Source organism: Lepisosteus platostomus, chromosome 4, assembly GCF_059453375.1.
Source record: "Lepisosteus platostomus isolate fLepPlt1 chromosome 4, fLepPlt1.hap1, whole genome shotgun sequence".
Classification (NCBI taxonomy): domain Eukaryota; kingdom Metazoa; phylum Chordata; class Actinopteri; order Semionotiformes; family Lepisosteidae; genus Lepisosteus; species Lepisosteus platostomus.
In genome coordinates this window covers 5,586,850-5,609,482 of record NC_142614.1, presented here as the reverse complement: position 1 = coordinate 5,609,482, position 22,633 = coordinate 5,586,850, and the positions used below count along the sequence as shown (strand labels likewise).

At 45.2% G+C, this 22,633-nt stretch overlaps 1 protein-coding gene and 1 long non-coding RNA gene across 6 annotated transcripts in view; one reads left to right on the top strand and one right to left on the bottom strand.

The window, feature by feature from the left end:
- Window positions 1-22,633, top strand: part of map4k1 (mitogen-activated protein kinase kinase kinase kinase 1) — a 52,964-nt gene that overhangs the window by 948 nt on the left and 29,383 nt on the right. For all 5 annotated transcript variants that reach the window (XM_088627747.1, XM_088627748.1, XM_088627745.1 and 2 more), the window contains exon 2: window positions 17,273-17,330. In XM_088627747.1, coding sequence (XP_088483873.1) covers window positions 17,273-17,330 — 58 coding nt within the window. The remainder of the gene's footprint in view (window positions 1-17,272; window positions 17,331-22,633) is intronic.
- On the bottom strand, window positions 5,993-8,990 carry LOC148672223 (uncharacterized). Its single transcript, XR_015935704.1, has 2 exons — window positions 7,095-8,990; window positions 5,993-6,536 (listed from the first exon to the last, which is right to left on the bottom strand). It is a non-coding gene; the product is annotated as an uncharacterized LOC148672223 (long non-coding RNA).

The window sequence follows — 22,633 nt, the reverse complement described above, 5'->3', positions numbered from 1 at the left end:
TGAAGGAGACTGGACGGTACAATCTAAAGGATACTAGGCCCGGTGTAATCGGCCCTCAGCCCTGCCTCATTCTGAGCAGAAGCCTTGGCTTGAGAGAGCATACAGCTGCAGGCCGTACAGCAGCAATACAAAATGGAGCTGACATAGACACACCTGCAGGGCCTGATGCAGAAGCTCGCGCGGAAGGCTGATATGCCGACCATGTGGCTCAGTCTTCATGATGGTTCCTTTGGCATTTTTGCGAAAGGATGCTTTGGACATGAAGACACATCCCGCCAAGGTTTTGAAAGCCACTGGCTCAAGAAGCATGTGACTTCACACAAATTCTAGACATAGAACAGCATGACAAATATACTAACCCACCCCCACTGCACCTCCAGCAACTCCCTGGACTGGGCACTGTGCAATGAGCTCACAGGATCCGCAGGCTCGGGATGGCCCTGTATTCCAACAGGAGAGAAGCCTTGCAGTTTCCCAGGGTAAATGTGGGATTACCTCCGTAGGCACAGCCACCCTGCCCAACCAGTTTTTGATTCTGCTCTCTCCTGTTACAGAAACGGCACTGGCCAAGCTGCAAAGTGTGAGATGAGTCTTTTCATGAGTCCATTTTACATTTTACAGGTGGGCTTGATGAACTTTTTTTACAAGAAAGGGAGTTTGATTGTTCCAGCAAAGAATAAGGTTTCACTGCGGATGGTTCAATTTATATGTGTTTATTTAAACAATGGAAAACAAAATAGACTGATTCAACTTTGGTTTCTGGGGTGGCCCAGCAAGAGAATGACAGCTGTTGAAACAGCAATATCCGTTACGTACTACTACATATTAGGATTGAAACACACAAAAAGGGACACTTTAGATTTCAGTGTGTTATTCGTCCCTAACAAAACAGCCAAAGGCAGTTTGTACAAAACAACTCTGCGATCAAGTACTGAAGGAGAAAGTACAGTCGTACTGTAAGATAACCCCCCCCCCCAGTTCAATCCTTGATTATTCTGAGCGCAGAAACGGTTCTGATGCAAATTAGGGAAATATTCTGCACAAGCAAGTACACACTTCCTCCTGGACGAAGCACACTGCAAGACTCTTTATAAATTGCGCTTTTCTATCTGTATGAGGCTTCCTGGGACCGTCACAGAGAGAAGCAAACCGTGCTGGAATGGGGAAGTGGGAGGCAGAAACAGAAAGCTGCTTTCACGTTCTGCTGGGAGCAAATCAATACAGCGGCAACTGGCAATCCAGTTAGTCTTAAACACGAGAACTAGGCCACTCCAGCCAGTGGGGATGGCTGAAGGGACATGATCTCTTCAGTCTTGGGAGAAAGATGACGGGGTTGAGGTTTTCCAAGGGAAATCATTCAGATTAATCGCTGGAGCTGTTTCAAGCACAGAATCAGGGAACAGAGGGTGGGGATATACTGTACCTGGAGACTGATTCCACAACCAGTTGAGAAAATGTGCACTGGAACAGGAGAACATGGAGAGGAACAACATGTGAAGTGATTATTGCAGTCTGGAGATAATAGATAAAAGATTTTAAAGAATGCGTTGAAAGATTTTCCAACGAGACAAACCTGCAAAGCTTTTCGCTCGAATGCAAATATTAGTTTCCATTTTTTTTCTCCACATAACAATGTCATAATTTGGGCCATGGATTAAATTCACATTCCTAAGGAAAATGACTAAACCTCTTTCTGAATGGAGAGGGGAAATGCACCCTGAAGTTCTAGGTCTGGATCATGCAAAGGGGAGGTTGGGGTCAAAGGTTTGATTGGGGTCAAAGGTTTCACTTAACCCAGCGCTATATTTAGGGCAGAGAAGCTCATGATTCCATAAAAGAGACCCATACTGAGAAGGTATCTACTGTATTATTCATTAACGTGCATGTAAATGTAATTACTTACTAAGCAAACTAACGCTTTACACACAGTAATGAGTTATAGTCAGCAACTGAAGGAGCCCTGTAGAAATAAACCTCGACTGCACAGGAAAACAATAGAAGGGATTTGCTGCTGATGAGTCAGTGGCTGGTGGTCGAAACGCGAGAAACGTCTTTTGTCTGTTACTTTTGAGGTCTGTCAAGCACCAGAAATCTCCCCAGAACCTCCGGAAAGCCCGAGCTTCGTTTTCTGTAGCTGAAAACCCCTGCAGTGATCATGCTCAGCAGCTTTCGGCTGGAGGGACAGAGGTGTGTCCCTCGCAATGCAGATCCTGCCACTCTGGGTCTTGTCTCGGTTTTTAGACGGAGGAAAGAGACACTCGCGTATAATGGTACCAAGTCCCAAAAAAAAGATGTTGCATCAACCTAATCTGATCATCCTAAAGGAATACCAACCCCGAAACTACGGAGATGAAACTGGCATGGAGGTCACTCTGTAGTAAAGATGGCTAGACTGTTACCCCAGCGCAACAGGGAACACAGCATGGAGGCCGTTTAAGCTAGTGTTCAGAGATCAGTGCCTTGATCGTTGTCACGCCTACGGAGTGGGAACTGCAGGAACCTTCAGCCGGACTGCCACTGCTGTGTGTCCAGAACGTGTTAACCCAGATTGCGCCACAGGCAGTCCTGACATTTAAGTGGGCTAGGCATGCTTGCTGCATTGCAGTGCTGCAACGTGCTCTAGTTTCTTCAGCCAACGCGCAGCGTGTGTCGTGAGGTTTCCACATCGAAGGCCGGCTGCAGGCAGGGTTAGCGATGACAGCTGGATACCAAGAGGAGAAGGCAGCGCCTCTGCGTTTCTGCATCTACCTGGAAGCAACCACGCCTCACACGATTTGGGGACTTTTCATCAGTGACCCTCCATGGCAAAAAACTGCTAAATAGGTCTTTTCTGTTTTTAAAAATGGAGACTGGAAGCTGACTAATCAGCTTTTGCTCCAGTCTGGTTGGCTGACAGTCAACTGCAACCTCCGTCAGCAATCAGACCTTCAACAGCGGCTGTTCGCATCAGATTCAGTGCTTTCACGTCATGGTTCCGGTGCCTGACAGCACTCCTGTCTGTTCTTCAAAGGGGGATGCCCTTGTGTTTTCTCAAAGTATGCTGAGCATCACTGTTTCCCCCAGGGTATCCTTGTTGCTGAAAGGTGCCATGTTAAAACCTGTCCTGTTGCACCGGAACCATTTGCAATTCTTAAGCTTTTGCATTTCACTGACCATCCTCCAAACATCAGCCCTTTGCCTGATCATTTGCAGCAGGCCCTGTGTCGCATATAAAGGTGTTTTAATCCAGCAGCTATCTGTACACCATCAAACCGTCAAGTCATGAGAAAAGTGCAACTTGTTAGACCTACTAACAAGTGTGTGAAAGCAGAGAAATCTATAAAGCGAAGAGCTAATTACCAAGCACATCATCATCAGTCTGGACGCAGACCTGCAGATAGCTATCACGTATCTCTCTTGGACTCTCAAGGTTTTTTGTCCTGTGTATGATTTTCAGGTCTGGGGAACTCGGTTTGCTCCAGTTTTTTGTTTCCTGCTTGTATATTTTTTTAATTGCTCGCGTCTGTGACTATGTTCTGCAAAGATCAACCCAATCAGCACATCTTCTCCCTCTTACCACTCTCCTGTGTCCACATGACAGCTCGATCAGCTCTGCATTCAGGGTTTCTGCTACAACCCAGTGGCTCCTGGTATAAATGGTCTTCACTGAAATTTCCTCCTTACTTCTCCCTTCAAGTGCTCCTTGGGTTTAACAGTGTTGCACATATAATCTTAAGGCATTACATTCAGTCTTTCATTTGCTGTAGATCCTTTCTCAACGGTTTGCCACAGAGCACTTTACAGAATTATAGTATATCAATTAACTACATAGCAGTGGACGGGGTGGGTGAAGAAGTCTATATAAGGATAAGAGTATCAGTATTTCGTACTTAAGAGCATAAGAAAGGCTGAGGCCATGTAGCCTGCCTTGCTTGTTAGGTAGTTTAGTCTCTAGTGCCTGGCTAGTGAGCCCCAGATACACACACAGTCCTTTGTATAAAGAAATGCTTCCTGTTTTCCATTCTAAAGGATATCAACTTCATTTTCTATTTGTTAACCTGTGTCCTTGTATTGGCAATTAGTGTGAAGTAGACATGTACTTGGACCACATCGTCTTTGTCCTAGACTGGAAAGACTGAGATTCCTTAACCTAAACTGTGCAACCAGGTGAAGAGTTTCATGCCTCTTTTTTGTAAGGTCTGTTTATTTTGGTTTGTATGCACATTTTTACAAACAAAAACATTTTTCCAAAAAGTTATGTGTTTCATGGCTAGGAACCCTCATCTGCACATGTGGGAGAATGAGGAACTGTAGGCAGACTCATTCTGCCTACGGTTCCTCATTCTCCCACATGTGCAGATGAGGGTTCCTAGCCATGAAACACATAACTTTTTGAGTTTTGACTTTTTGAGCCTACGGACATATCATGGGCATCACAGCCTGGTGCAGGAGGCTCAGTGCCAATTGCAGGAGAGGCGTGTCGCTCACGGACAGTAACGTTAGGCCACAGGCACAGAGGTGGTTGTATTGCTAGGAACTGAGAGAGTTTTAGAGAACTAATCCCAGCCCATCCCTCGGCATTGCTGAGCAAACTGTGCTCTAGTGCTTGCGGAATCACAGCTGGCCACTGGCATGGCCTGGACTTGAACCCGCAACACCTGGAACATGGGGATCGGCGTGCATTTGGGCAAACATCTTTATAGTTTCCTGATTTTTTTAATTTAGAAGATGGGACTATTTGGATTTGATTTGATCATTTACCCTTTCTAATACTACTGCCATTTGTATGATAGATTATTTTTACTCTGGAATAAACATGGATCGGTCAGATGTCACGATGTGACATGGCATTAGGCAGCCTTTGTGTTGATTGCCAGGCACGGGATCTGTGCCAACAGGGACAACCTGGTCCCTGAAGAGAGCCCAGCTGAATCAAATGAAATCCCTTGGGCATCATAGGCAAACATGTCAGCCATTGGCCTGAGCATTGTCAACAGCATTCTCAACAGGCCTAGCAGATGCAGACAGCCAAGGCTCCACACTTCTTCATCCCGGTGATCCATGGGCCAGGCTGCCAGCTGCAATGAGGCAGGAGTCTTCCAGCAGACGCTGGAAATACAGCCAGTGACATGAGAGACCGGGGACTAGCAAGATGGCTAAAAGACTGAATGTAGAGCTTAGCCCTGAGAGAACATGTGGTTGAGGTGTCCTGCTAGGGTAATGAGAGAAGGGAGGGAATACTGATTATCCGTGGAAAAAGCTGCTGGAGGTGTTTTTTTTATTGCATCTGCTTCTTTCACAAAGCCATGTGCAGAGCCCTGCCAAGCCTCTATTGGTACCAAAGCAGAAGAGCTGTCCCACCAGCCTGTGACGCCTCTGCAAATGTGGTGTAAAAAACGAGCCCTGTTGCATGAGAGTCTGCAGCCCAGCCGCAGCAGAACAGCTGTGTTCGTGCCTGCTCCGTGAGGTGCTTCGCAGCTAGGGAGAAAAACGGCACAGAAAATGTGACCGCCGTCTTTTCTGCTGCAACTGTAGTCTTTTCAGCACACGATGCACAAACGGCACCGTACATACTGTAGCTGCGGGTTTAAAAAGTCCATCCCTCAGTCTGTCGGCACAAGTGAACTAGCTACTGAAGCACGTATAGCAGTCTTCACTAGGGATTTCAGATGCTGTACGTTCAGGGTAAAAACCCAGTCTGCACGTTGGACCATAACTCAATCCTCAAACAGGATTGTGAATTCTGTGGGACAATCGCAGTAAAACGAATTCGAAAGTAACTCTCGGACCACGTTGCCTTTCAGGAATACTGTGGAAAAAGACAGTTTTGATCTTGTTTTGTGTTTTCTGGCTGTTTAGCTCTCTTTGGCCCTACACATAATGTGACTGAAGGAGAGCAGAAACAGACTCACGGGGCTCACCGAGTGTCTGCCTTCTTCGCTAACCTTGCTGTCAAACCACACTGTCATGTTTAGGGGCTAGGGTGAAGAGAGACAGAGAGATGTTGGCTGGCTGGAAGACAAAAAAAATTTGAATTTTTATTGATTTGCATGATATTTTTTTTTTTTTTTTACAAAAGGAATAGTAGTTTGAAGGTGGGGAAGAGTAGCATCAGTACCCTCAGATCTCCTAGTTATCCCATTTATTCGTCAGAGAGCCGCTGATTCCTGGAAAGAACTCGGAGTCCATCCTGGAGCACGTGGAACAACGGATCTTCAGTCTAGTGTGCCTAGAATCTTAAAGTGCAGAACTGCAGAAAATCTTAGATAATCCTTGTGGAATCCGTTGATATGAGCAAATCAGACAGGGTCTGGATATAAGGCTGCTTCCTTAGTAAGCTCAAATTCCATGGGACACCCCCTTGCTACTGTAGTTTTGATTATACAGTCAAACATAAACCACTATCTACAAAAATCCCCCCCCGCACAAAAAAAACAGGCACTTTACACAGACAGAAAGCCAAAAGATGTCAAACTCTGGTCTCACTGAATACACAGATGAAAGACACTTGCAGAGAGAACTCGGCTTTTAGCTTTGAACAGGTTTCATGTAAGAGCCTGTAAATGAAAAAAAAAAGAGTTTTGGAATTCAATAATGAATGAAGTGTGTGTGTGCGTGAAGCCCAATAAAGACGTGTGGCGCTTGAGCTGCAGTATATTTGCATGCCCCTGTTCTGAAGCTCATCCTGTTACTCAGCCCCATTGATCAGTGAGACACCCGCCCCCCGTCAGCACAGGACTGCACAGGTCGTGTGCACTCTCGCAGCACAAGAGCCAGGTGCCAGTTTTAGAAGCAGCAGAACCAGAAAGCAGAAGTGAGAAAGGCCGTGATATTCATCTGTGCACAGGCTCCCCGCAGCCAGAGAGGGGGCAGACCGGCAGGGTGATGAACATGCAGGGATTGGACAGCCTCCAGTGCACCAGGCAGTATGGGACAGGGCACCAGGCCACACCCTGGCACAAGGACAGTGAAGAGCACTGATGCATAGTGAAAACATGGAAGAAGCACAGAGATGTGTGATAAAGCATTATTCAACCACAAAGAAACCACAGCAAAGCAAAGCAGATACATCATAGAAGCAGAGTAAAATGTCAGATATAACTACAATGACTTACCATGGTAAGCTTTCACAGAGGGTAGTTGTTGTTGGTTAAGGTACCAAACTCTAACTCTTCTCTCTCTTCTTTCTCTGGCTTTTAAGGTGTTGAGTTGGGCTGTCTGCAACAGTGGTGGTCACCTGTGGTCCCTAAGAGTCACAGGGTGACCTGAGACCCCGATAGCTTTGATTCATTTCAACGAATCACTTCGTCTTTTTTTCCAATTTCCAGAACAGCTACGCAGGAATTGCAGTTTTTTTTAATCAAATGCTCCAACACAGAGCCAATATGTACTTTATTTTATTCTGGGTAGTAGATTTCTGTATCTGTTATAAGGCAGTATATGTTTTTTTTTTCATTTCGATCTTCAGAGCCTTTAGCTCCTACAGTGCAAGCCACCTTTTTATCAGTCAGTTCCCATTGATGTCAATCTCTCCCAAGCTTAGCCTCAGCAGTTTGCACAGAGCAGGTCTGCATTTTCAGTCGTTCTTCACTGTTTTGCCAAGATGACAGTTATTCACTCAGGCGACAAGTTCACTTGTGAAGTTTGCCCACTGCGGTGATTGCACATTGCTAGGAATTTGTAGCGTTGGCTGCCAGACGTACAAATGAATGTTTTGCAGCCTTGCAGTGCGTTGAGTGACTGATGTCCACAGTGCAGCTCGCTGCAGGCGTGTCAGTGTGTAGGGAGGTGTGATGGGACCTCGATCTCTCTGTCTATCAGAGACGCCAATTCACACAAACACCCACACGCGCGCACACCCGTGTCCCTCAGCTGAATTCTCAGAAGTTTCCCTGCAGAATCTCCCGTGCTTTTCTGCAGGACAGCTATCAGAGGAAAGTGAGCTCTACAGGCGACCAGAGGGTGTAAACCCTACATACTGTAGCCCACGAGTGAGGGAAAGACCGACCATGCCATTCATGACCCTCACAGCCGTGAGAGAAAGTGTGTTCCTGTTTGCAAACTGCTCATGTGAAAACATTGACCGATTTGATTTTTTGAGCAACCGCCTGTATTGGCACCTCAGGTTCAAGTTTCTGAAAATAATCATCTGCAAGTTTTGCTGGGGGGAAAATGCACTGAAAATCTTCTTCTCCTTTTCAGTCTTTCCCTCCCACTAACAAACGGGTTTAATTCTTCAGTTCTTATACTATGCTATAAAACTCAGTTTTCACCGCAGATACAGGGCTCCATATTACAATGGCGGTAAAGTTTTTAGAACTACTATGAATTGTTCTTTTATCCTGATTGATAATAGACTTATTCAGATTACATTCATCATGCTGATTTCACTGTCGGCTGCATTCATTTATCCTCGGTTAGAAGTAGAAAATGTGATCTACAGCAGTACCACGTGGATAGCTCTTTATGTTTAATCATACTTTGGGGTTGATCTGGGAGTTAAATTGAACCTTCTGTATTAACACAAACAAGGATTGCACAGCTTCTGCTGTGCACAAGAACAGAGATGGTTTCCACGGCGCGATTGAAGAGCGCTGGGCTTTAACGGAGCGACAGCAGACTGCTGCGCGGAGTCAGACCCGAGCACCCCTGGCAGGCCTCTCTCGTGCTGTGGGGGGGGCTTACAGTAGTGCAGCCGAGGTGTACTGTACCGTCACCCTGCCCTTCCTGCGGTAGCGTCTCAGCGGTCGCTGGAGTTTCCAGGCAGAGAGCAGTCAGAACTCGCAGCTGCGCTGCCAGGTAGAGAGAGGAAGTGACGCGCAGCCTTTTTTTTTTCTTGATGTGTCCTAAATCAGAAACAGGAACACGGGAGGTCTGGCGCTCACCTCCCTGTCTCCCCGACCCCTCCCCCTCCTCTGGTTCTTTCTGTCCACTCCTTCCACTCCGCTGGGCTCCTGCATTCTCAAAATAAACACCATACGCACGAGTTCGCTCACCCTTTCCCACAGCTCGGGCTAGCTTTGTGTGTCAGACTTACGTATTTCCTGTCAAAAGCTCAGGAGTTCTGAAGAAGAAATAACCACATGAACTTATTAATCCCCCGTAAAAGTGTTCAGATCAGATCACTTTATTGGCCATATACAATTTCTTGCATTAGGAATTTGTCTTTTTGCAGACCCTAGCTTGCTCTCCATGAGACACACAGACAGGGAGAGAAGTTTGGGGTCAGAGTGCAGGGTCAGCCATTGTACAGCGCCCCTGGAGCAGTTGGGGTTAAGGGCCTCGCTCAGGGGCCCAATGGAGTAGGATTCCTCTGCCGGCTGTGGGATTTGAACCAGCAACCTTCCAGCCACGGGCGCAGATCCTGAGCCACAGTGCAACCACTCCACTCAAACCACTCCAACCACTCCCAATGTGTTGAGGGAGAGTCAGAGTCTACCCCAGCAAGCAACGGGCACAATGCAGGGTACACCAGTCCATCACACAGATGCACACACTTACACAAAGGACCTACAGTAATTAACCTACCAGTATGTTTTTGGACTGTGGGAAGAAAATGGGGCACCCAGTGTAAACCCACTGAAACATGGGGAGACCATACAAACTCCACACAGACAGCACCACAGGTCTGGAATTGAACCCAGGGCCCTGGCAGTGCAAGGCAGCAATGCTAACTCCTGTGCCACCCTTAGCCATTTATTGTTTTCTAGTATTTTTGGCTCTAGTTATAGATGAAAGAGTTTGCACAAAAAATGTACACAGAAATTTTTTTGTTTTCTTCTGTCATCCTTCTGAAGTTTAGAATTGCACTTCCTTAGAACTACTGGCAATGCGTCAGCATTGATGGGTGTGAATACAGAAATAAAGTTACTTAGTAAAATAAAAAAAAAGTTTACTTTATAAAATAATATAAACCATAATAGGCCTAGAATTCTCAGATCCCCGCTACATGGGGGTTGTAATGTCCATTAAATCTCAGATTAGATTTTTTTCAGCCCAAAAACATTCTATTTACATCTTTTGACATTTTTGTTGTATCCTTGAGTTTGGTATGGCACCACACTGGCGTGAGCAAACCAAGCTGCATTGACTTGAGAGCTCATTGTAACATCTGTAGACCTCTTTGGGCAAAAGGGCCAACAGAATAATTACAATAGGTATGTGACGGGTTAAGATCTCTTTTTTATCACTGTCCCTTGGTTCCTGATTCAGTGATGATTGAAATCTCAGGAGGCAGCTTCTGCAGAATTTCTGCAGCTGCAGGACATACAGTACAGAGACTACTACATGGGTATCTGCAGAGCTTGCACTGCACCACCTGAAAGCAGAGCGTGTTGGCTGGAAACTATAACCACCTGAACATTTCTGAAATATTTTTAAATAATTGGCCATTGACATCCTTGGGCCAGATACACTCAGAGCAAAGTCTGCCCTGAAATCGTCCTTTCCATCCACTACATAGAGACATCTTCAACTTATCAACACAAAGCACTGCCTACATTTTCTCCTATCTACTTTCACAGCAAGACAGTTCTTGCGTGACACTATCCAAACACAGTGGAAAGCTGATAACTTCAACCCACTATCATAGTTCGATAGGCACGTTGCTTGCTGCATTAAAAGTAGCTGCTGTGAAACAGATGCATTACGCTGGCACAACGCCAAGCACGGGGCGGAGCACGCTCAAACACCTCATTGTCTAGCGTAACGTGAACTCGTGAGCTTGTGGGCCTTTATGCAAACCCTCGGGAAGAGGCTAATGTACCCTGCCAGGCTGGTGGGTGGAGGGCGTCATGTAGAAGTAATGTAGAGTAATGTAGAAAAAAAGTAGACAGTTCCTCTATTTTGGATTGGTATGTCAGGTAATTATAGTCAAATGGCAATCACTATATAGAGCTAATGGCAAACGCTGTCCCGATCTGACGCTGTGGTTTACACAGGTTTTGCTCTGTCTTTCCACCTAGCTTCTTCTTTTTATTTTTAAGTAATTATATGTGAAACAAATAATAGACGCATTAGTGCGTACCAAAATAGACGCACGAATGAGGAACTCAAACGAGCTCAAGAGCAGAGGGAGCGTGGTTGAGCGTCACTTATTTTAATATTTGCACTTTAGTTTCAATAATCACCTTTGGAAAGATACTTGCAGGCTTGGAAATCAGTAGAAACGGCACTGCACCCAACCCCACAAGATAGGTGCGGAACCTGATGTGTTTTAGACATGAATTCTCCTCAGTTCTGATTGATGTTCGGAATGAAGGAAAACACAATCTCCTCTTTCGTACCCCTAACGTGCCAGATCGTCCCAGATGTTGAGAGGACCGCGTCGAAGGATTCAAGCGCATTCCTTCATTGCTTTCTTGGACAGTTCGGCTGGATGGAGGTGCCACCATTCCCAAGTGAAACTGCGGTGTTGTACAGCTGTCCAGGAGCTGCATGCAGTAATCCATCCAGCGCCGTTGTGTTCGTTTCTTTTAAAAAAACTTAGTGCGTGTTTGAAGTGTGGGTGTGCATATAGAAACATCTCTGTTTCCGAATTTCACCACTGGGGTTTGAAATAAATTCGGATCCGCAAAGGATTAAGCGGTTTGTTGAACACAGTCAGAAGTAGCTGCTGATTGTGATCATGGATGTTGTGAAGGGACACTGAAAGGGCAGCTCAGATAACCTGCATCGCCCCCACTTACCATACAAGGAGAGGTCTGCCTCCCCTAGAATGTCTCCACCTGTCCACCCAGGTCCTAGGCAGTCAAGGTGAGACTGCAAAGCATCTTATATGTAGAAGTCGAGATCTCTTCCGAGGCTCTGAAGCCACGGTAATGGAATTCATTCTTACTCTCAGCCACTGTGGATCCAACGCTGTTGTCTGGAGTCTCTCTTAACCTGGCTGAACTTGAACTTTATTGCCATATGTAACCCGTACACGTACTGGTACAATGGAATTCTTACTTGCAGAAAGTCTCTCAATTGTTAAAACAAGTGTAAAAACACAAAGTGCAGACAGTGCATCAAGACAACAAACAGTAGACAGTGTACAAGTAAACAAGTAAACAGCTTGAATGTAAACAATGCAGACGTGTAAACAATGACTGGAGATGTGCAATAAGAAATCATAATGAGGTAGAGGGTGTAGGTGTGGGCCGAGGGGCAGGGCTAACTGTGTTCGCCAATCACACTGCTTGTGGATGGTCTCCTTAAAGCCTGGAGAAAACTCATTTTCAGGCTCTTCTCCGGGCCTCAGAATGCGTTTGTTACGTTATCATGTGCATCAGAGCCAGGCCCCTTGATTTTGAATGTCGAGCATTACCGCTTGCCCCGGAGCACAGCGGGGATGAACCCTCCAGCCCGTGGGATTGTGACCTGGCTGTCAGCGGGATTCCCTAACCCAAAGCACATGGCTCAGCTTGGCTCCCTGGGACGGGACTCCGCGTGGCGCTCTGGGATTGTGACGATTCTGCCACTGAGAAAGGCACCACTGGTAACTCCTTGCCATAGCGGTGAGCTCAGCTGGCGACTGCAAATTGGGAGGGTAGAAACAGACGCTGCTGATGCTGAAGTCTTAGACATGTTACGCTCTAACAGGAATTGCAATGGACTGTGTGTATGTCATGAGCACCAGCCATCTATTCAAAGCCTACTTTTTATATTTCCTGCCCACTTTTTACTGTTCTAACAGCTAACGCTGATAAAAACAAATCCAAGTAAAAGGTAAATGTGCAGCCAGTCTGAAATGTTGTATCCCCTCCGTTCTGTTCACCCTCCACTCTCGCTGACTCTCTGTGCTCAACAGCAGGTGCTCCTCTCTACACAGCCACTGAGCTGAAAGGCTACTTTGCGTCCTACAAAACACACATCTGGCAGGATTAATGGTCAGTTTCAAACAAAATGCCTATCATTTCCTAAAGTCTCTCTACAGAAATAAGATAATAATAATATCACTTTATTAACCTTATACAATTTTTTGCATGTATAGGGTTATTGCTCTCCATGAGACACACAGACAGGGAGAGAAGCTTGGGGTCAGAGCACAGGGTCAGCCATTTATACAGCACCCCTGGAGCAGTTGGGGTAAAGGGCCTTGCTCAGGGGCCCAATGGAGTAGGATTCCTCTGATAGCTGCGGGATTTGAAACAGCAACCTTCAAGCCACAGATGCAGATCCTGAGCCACAGAACCAGCGCTCCACCCTTGAGTGAGTGAGAAGAGTAGAGCAATGCAATCTAGGAATCTGGGACAGCCTTGTGTAGCTGCTATCCCAGATTAAAAAAAAACCTCAGAAGCGGCCCCAGACTTCTGCGCGCATGCGCTTGCCTTCACAGGAGGTGGCCTGCGTGTGAGAGACGTTCTGTTCTAATGGACTGGGGTTGAGGAAGGGTGTCCAGGGAGGCTGCAGGACTCTAGGAGAAAAACCCGCGGGATGAATCAAGTATCCCACCTGAAGTAACGGATAATTACTGTCGACCGATACTCTCCTCTTCAGCCTACCGCCCGTCTTCTTAACGACTTGGAGATTCTGCCTGTATTTCCAGAAAACGGCTACAGGCACCTGAGGTCTGTGTGAGGGGATTAGTAATGAACAACTGTGTTGTGGGTCTTTTTTTTTGCCAATGAGCCGGCGTTTGCTGGGGGCTGGTGATGCAAGCCCTTCTGCAAACACCGCAGGAGAGGGAGATGTTCGACAGCCGGGCTGTGTTGAAAGACGGGGGGCTTGGTGGTCGTTGTGTTTGCGGTCTCGAGCCCCTGTCGGCCGGCTGGGCTCAGCTGTCCTTCTCGTCCACGTCAGTCCGCCCGAACTTTCCGAAGCGGGGTGGTGTTTCAGCGGAAACGCGCGCGGCGCGGCCGATGGTCTTCCTGTTGTTTTGCCTTCTCTGAACTCTTTGCTTGCCAGCCCCATCAACCTGTCGAGAAGATCATGGGCTCTCTGCCTTTTTCCACTGCTCAGCGATGGGGGGTGGCTGGAGGAGGGGCGGGGGGAGACTGCTATTTTCAACCTTTGAGCGTTAGGCAGGCATCTAAATATAGGTCCTGTCAGCCAATACAGAGCGAAAATCGAAAAGGTCTTGAGCGGTTTTTTTTACATCTGTCTAGCAAACGATGAGTGTGAGAAAATAACTGTATTTGGGTCTTCACCCCCCAGCACGGGAATATGTTGGATAAACAAGCATGAACATCAATATGTTCATATCATAGTATTGGTGTTACAATACAATTTTATAGTGTGTTAATATCTTGGCACTGGACACCTGAGTGAAATCAATGTTCCAAGTGTTATAGAACACTGCAGAGGTTATTATTTAGATCAGGGGCTTTCAGCTCTGGTCCCAAGACAGCTACGGTCCTGCAGGTAAAGGTATTGAGCAGAGATCTCCTGTGGAGTACACAGGAGTGTAATTGTTCTTGTCTGTGTTGTATGAGAGGCTCTTGTGGGGACAGTGTCTGGCCTGTGTCTGTGTTGTACAAGAGGCTCCTGTTGGGGCCAGTGTCTGGCCTGTGTCTGTGTTGTATAAGAGACTCCTGTTGGGGCCAGTGTCTGGCCTGTGTCTGTGTTGTATAAGAGGCTCTTGTGGGGGCCAGTGGCCGGCCTGTGTCTGTGTTGTACAAGAGGCTCCTGTGGGGGCCAGTGTCTGGCCTGTGTCTGTGTTGTACAAGAGACTCCTGTTGGGGCCAGTGTCTGGCCTGTATCTGTGTTGTATAAGAGGCTCTTGTGGGGGCCAGTGGCCGGCCTGCGTCTGTGTTGTTTACCAGTGTAGTTTCTCTGTGGGTGGAAAGCACTGCACATGGTGGTGATGTCATCATCATAGAATGTTCCATTAGTGAAAAGGTTCCATCAGGGGGGAGGAGAGGGGTCCCGGCCAGCCCACCCTTGCGGGGTCACCTTAGCAAAACATGAATGAAGCTTGCAGAAAACCTGCACAGCAGCTCTGCACGGATTCTGCATCATAATTGCCAAGTGTGCCATTTGTATTTTACAGTGTTTCCTTTCCGTGACACTATGCGGTCACCTTAAATAACAGTAAACACTCAGTTCAACAGACTAACAGGGGAGAAGGGATGTCTGTTATGGCCAAATGTCTATTCAATCTCAAATTAGATTTTATCGGCCCCAGAACATCTATACAGTACATACTATTTATGCTTATTGGATCTTTTGACTCATTTTCTCACAATTGCAATCAACACAGTGAAAATGTGTTTATTATATTATATATTATTATATATATACTCAAGCTCTTAACTTAATTTGTCTTTAGTATACTGTACAAAATTGGCTAAAGCATACAAAACACAAATAACACCCATCTTTAACAAGTGACTTATCCCTATAGGGCACTATTGATATTCCTGAGTTTTTAACCTATTTAGAGTTTTTTTAAACATATTATTAACATTTTAGTTTTTTTTAGTTTTAATTGCTAAAGCATACAAAACACAGACAATACCTCTATAAACTGCTCCAGCCCTATATGGCATCATTAACATTCATCCCTTTTTGGCCTTTTAGTCCTCTCCCCACACACCAGCTCTCAGTGGGAGGAGAACAGAGTGATAAAGCCATTTCAGAGAGGGGGATTATTAGGAGGCCATGACTGGTAAAGGCCGGGGGGAAATTTCCAAAAGATAAAGATAAAGACTATGTCCACTAAAATCCAATGTCTGTTAAACCAAGGGTTTGATAGATAGATACTTTATTGATCCCGTGAGGGAAATTGCAGTACAAAAGCAGCTTAACACAGACAACTCAGCCACAGTGTAACGAATGATACAATAATAATAATACAATACATACAATACAATCAGTTCAGTGAGGGGTGCACTAAAAGAGTTACTCACAGTCCGGACACACAAAGAACAAACTAGAACAGAACAGTACGCAGTAAAATCGTATCGCACATATGAATATAAATATAGATGTAAATATAGATATAAATATAAATGTATTACATGGGTCCCTGGCATATATTGCACAAAAAATGGTTGTAAGCGGGAAAAGAAAAAGAACAGATGTATCAGTTTACCGTTCAGTCCAGAAACAGGTCACTGTCAGTGTTGCCTCTGCCCAGACGCAAGGTGGGTGCGTCGTACAGTCTTATGGCAGAAGGCAAGAATGACCTCCTGTAGCGCTCCCTGTCGCACCGTGGATGAATCAGTCTATTGCTGAACGTGCTCTTAATTTCAACAAGCCTGTCATAGAGGGGATGAAATTTGCTGTATTTCAGTAGAGTATGATGTCATTTGTCACATCCTAGCTCTTGTATGGGCATTGAGAGAAGACCAGAGGTTGGAGGAATTTTTTCAAGACATAGTGCTTTGTTTAACACAGAACAAAATGCAACGCATTCAGCTCAAAAAGGAAGAAGAAACTCCAGCTTTTTGAAAAACTCAAAAACTGACGTTGAGCTCGGCTGCCTGCTTAGCATCTTTTCTGAGCTAGAAGCTGCCACCCGAGGAGTTAACTGGCTGATGGCCCAGCCAATGAGAACTAGGCCTGCCATGGCCATTTTAATGCCAGTCAACTAACAATTAACATGAAGCTGCTCAATCCTGTCGGCACCCTCCATACAGCGCATCTCTCACACACACCAAAGCAGAATCCCAGGCACTGGGCAAGGAAGCCAAGTGACTGCTGTGCATGACACACCTGGAAGCCCAAGGAGCACCCAGCCCTGGAGCCAGCTGGCCAGTCATGAGCCCCTGACTGCAGTCGACTAATAATAATAATAATAATAATAATAATAATAATAATAATAATTGCTTATACTTATATAGCGCTTTTTCTGGACACTCCACTCAAAGCGCTTTACAGGTAATGGGGACTCCCCTCCACTACCACCAATGTGCAGCATCCACCTGGATGACTAATGACTAATGACGGAGTCTCGACAATAAGGCTCAACCTGTCCTCGCTAGAAGCTCCTTTACTGTGTCACTCATGAGCCTCCCAACTATAGTTTTGAAGCCATTATACAAATTGTGGTTAGGATGGACGTGGGTCCAGTGAAATTCTCATCCCACAGTGGGTAAAGTTGGGTTTTACTCTCACAGATGCAAGTTCTCCAACATGAGCTGACCGTACACTTGCACCGGACAGTCCACTGCCACCAGCAACAGGACGAATGGACTGTGCACCAGATGCTGGCCCATCTAAACTCTGGCATCCCCCGTACTCACTCCGAAGCTGATCAGCTAACATTTGTCTGCAAACGTTAGTGTAGGGGAATTTAGGGAATCCACACGTAGCGCAAAACTAAAGCGTGTGTCATTATCTGATTGAGTTCTTCTGCTTTCACTTTCAGGCACGAAACAAGCAGAGCGGAGAGCTGGCAGCCATCAAAATCATCAAGACGGAACCAGGTGAGTCGGGCTGATCAGCAGTTCTGGCCTTTTCAGCAGAAAACCGAAGGGAGGTGGCACGGAAAGTGTTTTTTATTTTTATGGGTACCAGTTTTATCCAGAGCCATTTGCACTGCAACCTATTTATACAGCAAAGACTTTCACGTAGCAAACTGAGTAAGGTAACTTGCTCAAAGCACAACAGTGCTCTAGCTAGTATTCGAACCCACAACCTTTCAGTTAAGAGCTCTCAGCCCTCAGCCCTAACTACCTTTCCTCACTGCTGCCGTAAACTAGACTCTAGATCAACACACCTGTATTAATGCTCAGAACAGCCAGAGATACTGTATATGCTGTAGTAAAGCATGATACCTACAAAGGTGATGTACTGAATGGTATGAGCATGGTTCGGCTATGAGAAAATTTCCTGTGGCCGAGTTTCATCCAGGGGTTGCATGTCTTTGGAGAACTGGTAACTGCAGCTCCTGGTGACAGCCGAGGGGTAAATAAGGGTGGGGCAACGGCAGAACTGCGAGCAAAATTTGTTCCACTTTTTTTCAAACTCCTATTAAAAGCACATAAGTGAAACAATTTACCACAACCTTGGAGGAAGAGAAAATGAGTTTGCTGTCCAGGCGTTTCTTCACTCTGAGTCCAGGATTAATATCATCTCTTCTTCCCACCTGTGAACAATTAACTGGCACTTCTATAAAAGTTCAGCTTTTGCAGATACCGGTGAGGATGTTTTCTCTAAAATGTGATTGAGTTCCTTATGTGAACAATGTACAACTGGAGAGGGTGTATGTGTTGCCTGATCATCTTTAGGGTACATATTTGAACCACAACTTTAATTTGCACTTTGAACTCTTTACAGTTGGTAGAAAAAGGTAGCTGTAATAACGGTATAATTAACAGCATAAGCAGGCGACACAAACACTCTCCACAGTTGCAGTTTTTCTAGTACAAAGGATGCTGTCGTCATGCTGAGACATCAGGGTCTGCAGTGTAAGAGATAAGAGGAGATGGGTATCTATAAAGGGTCACAAAGATATTCATGAATTCTTCAAAACCCAGCCTCTTGCAGTGTTCCCAAACTTTTGAAGGTTTATGTATGTTGACTTAAACTCTCCTGTATATTTTAATTGTCTCTTGTAAAGGGTTACACCTTAAGCATGTCCGAAGATTCTACAGCACAAAAACTTTAGAAATTGTCCTTGTTATCAGCTCAAAACTAAAGCCTATGAAACCTACCTGGAGTGAAAAGATTAGGTGGGTTGATCAGAAGCTTCACATCAACATTTCTGCAACTTCCCTTTTCCTCCCAAAAGAGGAGATGCTATACAATCTGCACATCTACTCAGGAAATAAACATAACTCAATTCATTTCAGACACTCAGACAGCACCAACCTGAGGCCTGCTCATCCTGTGGACTGTACTGTTGTTAGCTGCCAGAAAACACCCCCAGCACGAAGGATGAATGAGTACTGAAACACTGCCTCAGGTTTTTCACCTGACAGAAAGGGTTAGCTCTCGTCTTCCCCTGACCCCAGGTGTTCAGATCACAGTACATATCCCCCCACTCACCACACAGAAAGTCCCCACAGACGCTGCGAAACCAACCTCACTACAAAGTCATTTAATCACAGATGAAGAGCCCAAAAGTGATGCCTATCAACCTGGATTCAGAAATTCTATATTGCAGTTTTGTAGCCGCCTCTGCAATAGAGCAGTTACACTGACCGACTTTCGGGACAGAACCTTTCCAGTTTTGAACAGCGAAGAAAACGAGGGAACCTGATAGAGGTATTCAAAATCTCAAAAGGCAATGACAAAGTCAACCTAGCAGACTTATAATAATAATAAAAAAATATTTTATATAGAGCCTTTAAAGGTGGCCTCTCAAAGCGCTTTACAGGATGACAAAAACAATTAATAAGAAGAATACAACAATAAATAAAAAGAATACAACAATAAATAAAAAGAATACACAAGATAAGACACAATTACAATATACAGAGGAGACCATGGATGGTGGTACTAAGAAGAGCAGAGGGGTGAAGAATGGAACCAGTTCAGTAAAGGCTCTTCTAAAGAAGAGGGTTTTGAGTCTGGATTTGAAGGAGTTTAGAGAAGGTGACTCTCTGATATCCTTGGGGAGAGAGTTACTGAGCTTGGGGGTGTAACAGGAGAAGGCACTGTCACCCATACAATGTAGACAGGCTTGGGGGACAATAAAGAGGGCAGAATTTGAAGAGCAAAGGTTGCTAAGTGGGGAGTAGGGTGATAATAGTTCAGACAGGTACTGAGGTGCCAAGCCATGCACACTTCACAATCAGCAGTGGAACACCAACCAGAGGACATAAGTGGTGAAGTATTTGGAAGTGCATTTAAAATGTACTTATTTACCCCATAAGTGGGAGTGTGGAACAAGCTACCCAGCCATGTTGTCTGAAGCTGATGCCCTGGTGTATTTCAAGAACTGGCTGCTCGAGATACTTGGATCAATCAGCTACTATCAACTTCCAGATGGGCTGGGTGGACTAAAGAGCCTTTTCTTGTTCACAACTATTATTATGTCTTGTGGCAGCAGCACAGTAAGACCCAGGAGATGGCTTTTATTTGATGCAGTATCTTTCATAACAGAAATCTCAAAAGTGCAAAATCTTTATAATTTATAAATAATATAAATGCAAAGTATGCAATAAGCTCTTCACTAATATACCTCTACATATAAGAGCATACCGCCTCTTCCTCAACGCCACTGCCTCCGAGTTGAAGGTTGACCTTGGAAACTGTTCCAGTCTCGGGGCTTAGCTACACAGTACTTCTTGGTCAATGTAAAGAAAGGAATGAGACGGTTGCTGGCCCACTATAGTGACCATCATGCAGTATGTGACTAACAACATACGGAATTTAATGCTGTGATCCACAAGAAACAAGACCTTACCAAAATAGGAGCTGCGAGATCACAGGACTTTGTTTTTGATAAAACCAACATTTTCTGTTCTGGACAATTAACTTTAAAAATACCATTAGGTAAGTCAGGGATGTCTGGATCCAGTCCTGTAGGGCAACTATGTCCTTCAAAGTGGCAATAGTTGAAGAGCCAGGTGAACTTGTCAGATAGGTCCAATTAAGATGGCAATGAACTTATTGAGGTCATTAACAGCTGTGTTGGAATGAAAACCTGTCGACTCACCAGGCTTCAGTCTAAACTAGGTTTGATCTCAAACGAGCTCTGCTGTGTGGGAGTTTATAAACCTCAAAAGAAAGGCAATGTGTTTGTGACTCTCTGAGACCAGGTGTTCAGGGTCAACAACAACTCTTGATGCTTTTAGCCTGGGAATTCAATTCTGTTTCAGCATTACAAGGCATTGCAATCTTCACCAGAAGAACAGACAAAAAAGCAAAAAAGGAAGAGAAACAAATATTTTCAGTACTGCTCACACCAAGGAACTCTTATTGTGTTTCGTGGTTGCCATCTGCTGCAAATGCATGAAGTTTTGCCTGCAAGCATGTTTTCCCATAATTACTTTAAATCTTTAAAAAATCCCAGGCAGATTTTCAGATGGTTTTCTTTGCCCAATTTAAATGTTTTATGAAAGTTGAGTAAAAACTCAAAAAGCCCCACCCTCAACTCAGAGGCAGCACAGCCATGGAAATGAGCGATGAAATAATATACCTGTGTATTGTGACCCCCCGAACCGATTTTAATTGGTGAATGAAAAAGAATGGGTGTGTGGGACTCCATTCTTACACCAGAGCATTAAGTAACTCGGAATTATTTTTTTTTCCGGCGTACAAAACTGCAAAGGAAGTTTGTGTCTACCCTCAGAGAGAGAAAAGGGGGATTCACAACCGGGTTTAACTACCAACAGGTCCTCCCTCTCACTGCTCCCCTCGACGCCATTCAGTCAGAGAGGAAGGATACAGGGGAGTGAGTCATAAGGAGTGAGGGAGAGTGAGAGGGTGACAGAAAGCGAGGGAGGGAGCCTTTGAGCTGTGCGTTTCGTGCTTCCTGTGAGAGACCAGCCAGAGACCACAGACACCTGAGAGAAAGAGAGCAAGAGCAATGCAGAGCTGCAAGCAGAGAGGCTGAGAGAGGGGGCCGGGGCAGAGAGGCAGAATGAGAGGAGGGTGGAGAGGCGAGGGGAGAAATGAAGGGAGAGAAAGAGTGCATGCACTGGGCAGGGAAGGAGAGGAGGACAGAGGACAGAGAGAGAGGTGTGGAGGGTGGGTGAGTGCTTTGGGGAAAAGGGAGAGAAACAGCATCACACCACTGCTCAGAGAAAGAGTGAAGCACTCTGCAAATCTCCTCCAACAGTGAGCAGAACACACCGATAACGGCATATCCTACCCCTACACAGGCACTGCGTGCCCAGTGAAAAGACGGTTTTCTCTTCTTCTCAAAAGCAAGCGCCATTCATTTAGAAACTGGCAAAGCTTTTCTGAAAAAAAAGGGTTTCTGAAAAAGGTTTTCACCTTTTCTGAAACGTCTTTCTTTCTTCAAATGACAAACGTTAAAATTGAAGCGGTTTACTTCCATGACAAAATGCGTCCGCGTTTCTTGCCGTTTTAAAATACTCCGGCACCAAAGGTCCCAAAACATCGGACAAATTCACTGTTGCGCAGAGGCTGCAGTAGTTTATTCGGCACTGTTCTAAAGTTTTGCCTTCTTTAGGCCGAAAAATTAACGAGATATCAACCATTTATGTAACATAAACTATCCACAACGTGTAAGAATTCTTTTGGTGCAGCCTCACTATGTGATATAATAACTTGATCGAGTCCACTGACACTCCCAGCAGCTCAACTATTATACCTGACAAAGAGCTGTGTAATTCAACACAACAGTCAAAGAAAACATTCTTTTTGCAGATGACAAATGGTGACTTTCTGACCTAGCGGTGAGCATTGGCTGTCATAGTTTCCAAAGCTCTGACCACCAACCTGACTGTCACCACGAAGTATCTAGTACAATAATGTGTGTCATGACGCACGACACGTGTGTGTACGTTAGGAAAAACGTAATGCATTCTGTTACCCCCATACCTGTTCCACTGGACACTGATACATCATGGCCTCTTGAGTATGAGGCATTGCTGTTAGCTGTGGAGGATGTTTACCGCAGTATGGTAGAGATGGGTAAACTCAGTATGCTGATTTAGATTTGTCATGTCATCATCAGGAAGTCCCTATACATTGAAAAAAAATCAAATAACACATACTGTATTAAACAGCTTTTTTTTGTAGAAATGCTTAATGAAACATTATGTTATGAAACATTATGCAGATACGAACATTATGGCATCATTCAGGCTGA